The following is a 9,418-nucleotide window of genomic DNA, read 5'->3' as shown; positions in this document are numbered from 1 at the left end:
ATGGTGCTTATTTTGGGGGGGGGTTGTTTTGTTTTTGATGAGGGAAAATATTCTACAAGATTCTCTTTTTTTTGCAAAGCAGGAGAGAAAAGAAAAACAAATTGTATCTTGACTTTGTGACAGCAAAGATTTTAAAGAGAGAAGAACAGATTTGAGGGCTGGAAGGTAGAATCCTACGTCTTATGTCTTAGGGTTTTGCACCATTTTATCTTTACACTTACCAGCTAAAATTTGGCAGGACTTTTTTTGTTTGTTTGTTTCCGGTACAACTTCAGTTTATGCTGGGGGATATTATTGAATTTTTAAGCCAAGAATCTGAGAGCATAAAGTGAGGTTCCCCTTTGGCCCTGTTGAGTTCTCCTACTTATTCTATCCCCCAAACTCTCCTTTGCAAAAGAAGCTGTATTTTTTTCTCAACATCAGTAGTAGGGTGCTATCAGTTTGCTCCGATTTGCGCGAACGGGTAGCAGCAGTGGCGAGAGGCTCCGCCAACCCTCCTGGTCATCATCAAATACGCTCTGCGCATGTGCAGAGATGGCACACACGCGAGCGAACCGATAGCAAACATAACTGAAACCCACCATTTAGATAGATAGATAGATAGATAGATAGATAGATAGATAGATAGATAGATAGTGTTTTTCTATCGAAACACCTAGTCTACCCCAGCATGTGGGAGGGAGACAAACCATTTTATGCCAAATTTATATTTCGCTGATAAAGAAGTCTCCCTTTATTTCTTTATCAGCGAAATATAAATTATATATATGTATGTATGTATGTATGTATGTATGTATTTTTCTTCAAACCAGGTATTTTCCTACGTAAACCAAGTTTCTCAAATTGCAGCCATAGCTCAGTGAAATCACATCCACTCTCCTAGGCTTCTTCAGACAACAAGCATACATTTTGCTGCCTATTGGGAGACTAATATAGATTTATTTCGGACTGATTGGTCCTCATCAGTTAGCCACACCCTTACCATATGTTCCCTCCCCATCATGAAAATACAAATCCAACATTTTAGTATATCACAATTAATCATTTCTACTTTCTTCACATTATAAAATTAAAGAATTAAAAAAATTTCAACCATTACAATTTCCCTAATTAACTTAAAAATATTCTAGCTGTTATCCATTTCAATTGTTACAATTTAAACTTATTCATATTTCTTAAAATAAAAAAGAGGGGAAAAAAGAAAAACACAATACAAATATTCCAATTGTTATTCATTTCATTTTGCAATCATATAGTTTTCCATTTTTATACTACAATTCATATTTCAACATTACAATTTATTGTAATACTAGTTATCTCAATTGTTACAGTTTATTATTCATTTCATTTTTGCAATCATATGGTTTTCTCTTTCATTTCTTCTTCTCCCTTCCCATTTTTATTTTTACCTTTTTCTTTCCCCTTTTTTCCCTTTGTATTTTGAAATCTTGAGCTCTCCTCTTTTGCCTTAAATTTCATATTGTTTCCCATCTCTTTTCTCCTTTTCCTATTTCTCCAGTATTTATCCCACTGTTTATCTCAGTGTAATCATTCTGTGATTCACAAACCTGAACTCTTCTATTTTGCCCTGCATTTCTCTGACAAGCAAAGTCAATGGGGAGGCCTGTTTCATTTAACAAGCAGATTAGTCACTGAATCACTGCAATGATTCAGTTAACAGCTGTGGCAAGAAAGGTGGGACAAAACTCACTTAGCAAATGTCTTACTTAACAACAGAAATTTTGGGCTTAATTGTGGCTGTAATGTCAGGCATAAATGCTCTGCCCGTGCCAGGGATCAGCTATAGCGCAGTAGTGCAGGGGTTAACTCAGACTCCCACCTGGTCAGCTCCTCCCATAGACCCCTCCTTACCTGAATCCCCGCCCACAGGTATAAAAGGTGGGCACACTACTCCATGTTCCAGTTCCTGATGCATTCCAGTGATGATGTGATGAACCTACAAATAAAAGGAGATATATTTTATCTGATGACTCAAGTCTCTTTATTGGGCCTGATCCACCATTCCTTGTAACAAAATGGTAGCAGAGGATGGTTGGTAAGGCCCAAAGATCCCAAGCCACAAGACAAGGACCCATACCTACCTGCAGAATGGCGACACCTCCGAAGCAACGGGAAAGCAACCCATCGGACTCGCCAGGGAAGGCAGGAACCTCGACCACCCCCAAAGCCACCGCGACAGAGGAAAGGGGGGAGATCGAAAAAGGGAAAAGGGCCCACCACCACGATCAAGAGGAAGAGAAGCTGCGACTCGACGTCCTACAGCTGCTGAAAGAACGAGCCGGCGACAAGAACCTCCTTGCCGACCTGCGGAGCTTCATAATCGACCGCGAGGTGGCAAGGAGCGAAGAGGGCTCGGACTCCGAACTCGAGGAGCTGGACTCGGTGAGTGGATCGCCCAAAAGGGCACCCCCAACGGCCACCGAGCCCCGAAGCCCCGCTCCAAATTTGAAACGGCGGCCATCTTTGTCCACGTGCTCGGACAAGATGGCCGACCCCCAACCAATCAACATACAGAATTCAAAATGGCCGGCGCGCGAAAAATGCCGGACCATAAACAATGATGAAAGTGACCAGGGAGAGGGAACCGAATCCGACTCCGACCCCTGGTACACCCCCAGCGAGCGGCAAGTGGATAGGGCCATGAAGACCCTCGCTGCCGCCTTCGGCCCAGGCCTCAAAATCACCAAGGAGAGGCCGGAGAGGCCAAAACGGAAGGGAAGGCGAGGAGAGGGACAGCGGAGCACCCACCCGAGAGCCACCGACGCCCGCGATGATTCACCAGCCCACCTTCGCACCCCAGGGACACCGCGCCCCCGATCGCCCAGGCCGCGCACCCCGGACCGCATGGATTGGGGCAGCTACTTACAACCGTCGTCGGATCCTCAGCACCGCCGAGATCTTCATTCCGGAGCTGCAGCTGCTGAACGACGCCTTCCGGAGCACACCTGGACCCCCAAGGCCGAGGCCGAGGCCTACCCGACCGGCAGAGGCCTCTACAGCGGAGCCGCGACGAACAGGTCCTTCCTCGGCGACGGCGGAGCTGAAATGGACTTCGCGCATGCGCTCTTCCGCCTAGAGGAAGAAAAAAGAAAAAAATTACAAAGCGGGACTTTTAAACTACCGGCAAGCGTTCCCATGCCCTACTGCTGCTATAGAGACATAAGGAACCATGGACAGCAGCCAGCAGTAAGTAATTTTACCACTAGTGCTGGGAACTTACCTGTTGACTTTCCCAAGTTGAGGATGGATGGGGGCAATATCCTAGAGTGGTCACAGCAGCTCCAGGTGGTGTTTCTGAAAGAAAACATGTCTCATTTTATTAATGACCCCCCTGAGAAACCATGGACTTTAGAGCTGGATTGCATGCACCATAAGGCATTCTACCTTTTAATTGCCAGTATTTCCCCCACAATTTACCACTGTATTGGCCATAACCTCACAGTATCCGAAATTATAGGGAAAATGTTTGGATTGTTTTATAGTGAGAGTGTGTCCACCACCACACAAATTTCCAAGGACTTCTTTTCCGCCAGACTTAAGCCAGGGACCCCCATGAGTGAGCACCTAGTGTCCTTAAGCGGTACCAGGGCAGAGCTACACCTTAGGGGAGAAGTTATTTCCGACCAAATAATGAAGAGTGTGATAATCAACTCTTTAGACCACTCATGGAATAACTTCCTGACACAATTAGACACCGTTAGCCTAGGGATGCTGTCTGTGGAGAGGCTATCAAACAGGCTTATCGCAGAAGACAATCTGAGGAGGAGCCGCCCCGGCCCTCCCAGAGAACACAAGAGTGAGAAGAGAGTAGTCTTCCAAGAGAAGCAACACAACACACCCGAGTGCTACATCTGCGGGTCAAAGGGACACATCAAAAGAGACTGCCCCAAGAACTATAGGGAAAGAGGCAGGCCAGAGCATAAGTACAGACAAACAGAAAGGCACACATCCGATGAAAGGTATAGGCGTAGAGACTCACCCATCCCCAGGGATAGGAAGGGAAACAGGGACAGCTCACGCGACAGCAGGACAGGGTCCCTATATGGGATAGGGGAGCACACACACACCACACACCAGGACAAAGACACCAGCTCTTGGCTCCTAGACTCGGGGGCTTCCAACCACACCACATACAATCAGAAACTACTCTCATCATTCAAGAGAGAGGATTTTTCTATCAAAGTTGCTGATCAAAACCAGGTCAGAGTAACAGGCAAAGGGACAATCACATTACCAGGCGTAGGGAAAATAGAGGGGGTACTACTAGTCCCGGAAATACCCCACAACATCCTGGCCGCAGTAAAGCTCAGCAGGGAATCAGGGGTTGAGATGATATTCACAAAAGGCAATGTGAAGGTTAGCAAGAACAGGAAGGACATAGGGAGAGTAACCATTAACCAAGGGTTACCCTACATAACTTTCTATGAGGATTACGCCCACAGCATAAACACCAGTTCAGAGAACACAGAAGACACTGACCAAAGCAAGACTGAAGGTGAACAGATAGGCGGGAGAGAGGTAGATAACGATGATAACACAACACCAGAAACACAGCACAACAAACACACCCAAAAGAGACCCTCAATAGGCAAACCAATGCATGACAACTGTGCCCACCTGCTGCATCGCAAGCTTGGACACGCCAGTTTTCCCGTGATACAAAAAATGGCAAATTGTACCGAGGGTGCCATAATAAAAAACTGTGAAAACTATCTCGAGTGCTCGGTGTGCAAGTGTTCAAAACTGAAAGTAAAACCCAGACCCAAGAAGTCGTTACGCGCCGCCAAACAAATATTCGACTTAGTACACATGGACCTGGTAGGGCCCCTAAGGCCATCCATAAATTACAAAAAAAGGTACTTCCTCACCATAGTGGATGACCATAGTCGATATGGCTTCGTCTACACCTTAAGAAAAAAGGATGAAGCCTTCCAAAAATTCAAAGAGTTTTATAAAAGGGTAGAAACCCAAAACAACAAACAGATCAAACAGATCATGACCGACAGAGGGTCTGAGTTTTTATCTAAGGACTTCTCACATTGGCTCAGGTCCAAAGGCGTGATTCACTTTACGTCGTCCCCTTTTTCCGCCTTTCAGAACGGGGTCGCAGAACGATGGAACTCCACGCTGCAAACGATGGTCAGGTGCGCCCTAGAGGACGCGGGCATTGGCCAACACTTCTGGTCTGAAGCCCTGGTCTACTCTAACTATACATTAAATAGAACATGGTCCAGTGTGATAAACAAAACGCCCTACGAGGTCATGTATAACAAGAAGCCACAGATAGCACACCTACATGTGTTCGGTGTAACGGCTGACGTCCACATACCCAAGCAGTTACGCAGGAAAGGGGATAAGGTGTCCAGAAGGCTCAGGTTTATGGGATACGAGCCAGGAACCAAGGGCTTCAGGTTTGTGGACAGTAATAATAGGTTCGTGATCTCTAGAACAGCGGCAATCCATCTAGCAAACCCAAAACAAAAACGAGACAGCAAATAGACAGGAAGGGAGCAGGCCCAAACCCGACCTCCAAGGCATCAAGGTTGAGGGATGGAAAGAGAATCATCCCAAGATAAGTGTCGAATCACTGACTCAAAGAGAGGCCAGATATCTGCATGACACTGAGCAGGCAGCAACCAGGCCTGTCAGGTCAACCAGAAACCAGCTGCCAAAAAGGTTGAATGATTACGTGATGCACGTGCACACAAACCACATTACGCCAAACTCCTACGAAGAGGTACTGAGACTACCCCAGGGGGAGAGGGCAAAGTGGGAGTTAGCCATGGCCAAAGAACTGGACAGCCTGAGGAAGCTGGAGGTATACACCCCCACCAAAGTCCCAGAGGGCAAGAACACAATAGGCACCCGGTGGATATTCAAAGTCAAGAACTTAGAGGGGGGCCAAAGCCTATACAAGGCAAGATTAGTTGCTCAGGGGTTTGCTCAAAGGTTTCCGGAGGACTACACAGACACCTATTCGCCCACCGTAAGAACAGAGAGCGTCAAAAGTGCCTTGGTCATTGCATCCTTACTAGGGCTGGAGGTGTACCAGTTCGACGTGCAGACCACCTACCTGCACGCCAAACTAGACAAAGAGATATACATCAGAGCCCCCCACAGCAAAGAAACCAACAGAGGGGACACCTGGTTACTTCATAAGAGCCTGTATGGACTAAAACAATCAGGCAAACGATGGTACGAATGCCTGGTAGAGGCCCTGAAGTCTATGGGATTCACGGCGACCATAGCTGACAACTGTTTCTTCACCAGGAAAGAGGGGGACTCGCCAGAATACATCCTAGTTTACGTGGATGACATTCTATACATCAGCAAACACGAAGCCAACCGCAACACCTTCGCCAGCAGGCTGAGCGAGCATTTCACCCTAAAGTACCTTGGGAGGATAAACCGATACCTGGGGGTACAAGTCAACCAGACGCCAAAAGGTTTCCAACTGTCACAGAAAGAGAAAATAGAAGAGTTACTCCATAAGTGCAACATGGCAGGCGCCAAAGGATGTGATTCACCCATGCAGGCGGACTTCCTAAAAAACATGCATGATGAATCACCCGAATTTGGAGATAACACGCTGTACAGGTCAATCATAGGCTCCCTCCTGTATATCGCTAACTGGACAAGACCGGACATTGCTCTATCCGTTAATTTACTATCCAGGCACGTGAGCAAACCCACCACATACCACTGGGATGCAGTGAAAAGGGTGCTAAGATACCTGAAACAGAGTGCCAATGCATGCTTAACCCTAGAGCCTGAGAAATCCGAAGAACCCATCCTCTCATGCTACGCTGATGCTGACTGGGCCGGAGACGCCAAAGGCCGCAAAAGCACATCTGGGTACATATTCTACTTAAATAACTGTCCGGTGCATTGGTACACAGGCAAACAAATCTTGGTGGCAACCTCGACTACTGAAGCTGAATATATATGCCTTTCCAAAGCCGCCAACAATCTCATCTGGTTCGACGACCTACTCGCCAGCGTGTGGAGAGAACCAGCTTACCCAATAAATATCTACGAAGATAACAAAGCCGCCATAGAGATATCCATGTCCGACGCTGTAGGGCAAAGGTCAAGGCACATAGACATAAAGTACAAGCACGTTAGACAGCTCTCCAGAATTGGTTTCATAAAGGCCATACACTGCGACACAGAAGAACAGACCGCAGACATACTCACAAAACCACTGCAGGGCAAGCAACACTCACACTTGGTTTCTAAGCTCAAGATCCACCCCAGGGTACCAACCAGTCAGTCAGGCCTACAGACACGGGTCAGGCATTTAGAGGGGGATTTGTCAGGCATAAATGCTCTGCCCGTGCCAGGGATCAGCTATAGCGCAGTAGTGCAGGGGTTAACTCAGACTCCCACCTGGTCAGCTCCTCCCATAGACCCCTCCTTACCTGAATCCCCGCCCACAGGTATAAAAGGTGGGCACACTACTCCATGTTCCAGTTCCTGATGCATTCCAGTGATGATGTGATGAACCTACAAATAAAAGGAGATATATTTTATCTGATGACTCAAGTCTCTTTATTGGGCCTGATCCACCATTCCTTGTAACATGTAAGTCGAGGGCTACTTGTATAGATCCTTTGGGAACAGCTGGTAAGCATTGTGGTGCTGTGGTTAATAAACTGGAGACAGAATAGAGGAGAGGAGAGGAGAGGAGAAGAGAGGAGAGAAGAGGAGAGGGGAAGGGAAGGGGAGGGGAGGGGAGGGGAGAGGAGAGGAGAGGAGAGGAGAAGAGAAGAGAGAAGAGAAGAGAAGAGAAGAGAAGAGAAGAGAAGAGAAGAGAAGAGAAGAGAAGAGAAGAGAAGAGAAGAGAAGAGAAGAGAAGAGAAGAGGGGAAGGGAAGGGAAGGGAAAGGAATTAGAATTAGAATTAGAATTAGAATTAGAATTAGAATTCTTTATTGGCCAAGTGTGATTGGACACACAAGGAATTTGTCTTTGGTGCATAAGCACTCATTGTACATAAAAGCTATAAGTGATAAATCGTGATCATATTCATCATAAAAACACATTCATCATAAATCATAAGATACAACACTTAGAATCAACATAAATTGTACTAGGAAACTAAATAAAACAATATAAATCGGAAAGATCCAAGCAACAAATTTGTAGTCCTAAATAGAAAAGGAGATAGGTAATAGGAAGGATGAGAAGAATAATAGTATAGTATAGTTTATTGAATAGCCCGAAGGCCTTTTCAAACAAAACAGAAAAGAAAAAGGGAAAAAGATAAAACAGTTACAAAAATAGCAATCTAAAAATATATGATAGATGACATTAAAATTTTACAATATCAAATTTCAATACCTAAGTTGCCAAGACTAGATAACCCAAATAGGATAGCTCCTCTCTAACTGAGCTCATCTTCCTTACAATCGATAAAATGTTTTTTGATATAACTGGCTCGTATTGCCATCATTCTTTTAAGGTATCGAGTGATCGCTCTTACCAGGGGAGGAGAGTCAGCCCTCAACAGAAATGCTAATTTTTGGCTTATATTCCAGTGGGGAAATTTATTTATAATTGGGGACAGATATTGTTTTCTTACTTCTTGATAGAGACCACATTCGAATATTATATGCGCCGTGTCCTCCACGACGTTTACCCCACATATGCATATTCTTTTGTCATACGGGATTTTCCGATAGCAGCCGAATCTAATGTTGGTATCTAGAAGTTCGAATCTAAACTTAACAAATAACTGTCTCTCCACTGATGGCATTTCTAAATGTAAATACTTTTCCAGAGTGAAAGTTGTTTTAACTGCTGTCAGCAGTTTAAGGGAATGATTAGTTGAAAGGGTTGCCATGTCCATTTGCCCATGTATATCTTTAATCCATTGTTTAACTTGGTTCAGTGTGTCACACAATGGGAACCCTACGCCATATCGGTTCAATATTTCTGACAGCCGGGTTAGCCAGGAATACCTTTGAGGATTTGAAATCTGCTGTTCCTCTAGACATATTTTAGGGAGTCTGCTGGCATCCATCTGGGTCATTTTTAGCCAGTAGGCTAAAGAAGAATAATATTAATACAGTCTTACTAAATAGTTTGACAGTGTTGAGGGAATTAGTTGTTTAGCAGAGTGAAAGGTTCACATTGATAAAAGAAATATTGAAAAAAATCTGAGGCTTCATCCTTATTTCTTGGTCTCATCCCTATTTCTTATTCCTGCAGCTTAATTCCCATCTAACACTTCTGTCCCTGCCTATCAGGCACAATTCAAAAACTAGAATCACAAACTGTAAACTCTCTCAGGTAAGGGAAGCTGGCAGCTTTACTCCAGCTGTATTCATATCTCAGGTGCATCCACGCAATATATATTATGCTTGGTTAGCTTTCTCTGTGATAGTGTGAGTGTA

At 45.1% G+C, this 9,418-nt stretch overlaps 1 protein-coding gene across 1 annotated transcript; it reads right to left on the bottom strand.

Moving 5' to 3' along the window:
* Positions 1–1,764: 1,764 nt before the first annotated feature.
* On the bottom strand, positions 1,765–7,545 carry LOC148111682 (uncharacterized). Its single transcript, XM_087880651.1, has 4 exons — positions 7,443–7,545; positions 3,242–3,315; positions 2,888–3,093; positions 1,765–1,957 (listed from the first exon to the last, which is right to left on the bottom strand). Exons 1-4 carry the CDS (start codon positions 7,504–7,506, stop codon positions 1,909–1,911), a joined length of 393 nt encoding a protein of 130 aa, XP_087736777.1. The 5' UTR covers positions 7,507–7,545; the 3' UTR covers positions 1,765–1,908.
* Between the last annotated feature and the right edge of the window lie 1,873 nt (positions 7,546–9,418).

The sequence above is a fragment of the Pantherophis guttatus genome, chromosome 17, assembly GCF_059756535.1.
Source record: "Pantherophis guttatus breed Tessera chromosome 17, ASM5975653v1, whole genome shotgun sequence".
NCBI classification, from domain to species: Eukaryota; Metazoa; Chordata; class Lepidosauria; order Squamata; family Colubridae; genus Pantherophis; species Pantherophis guttatus.
Note: the sequence above shows the minus strand (reverse complement) of the source record. Positions and strands in the feature narration are given on the sequence as shown.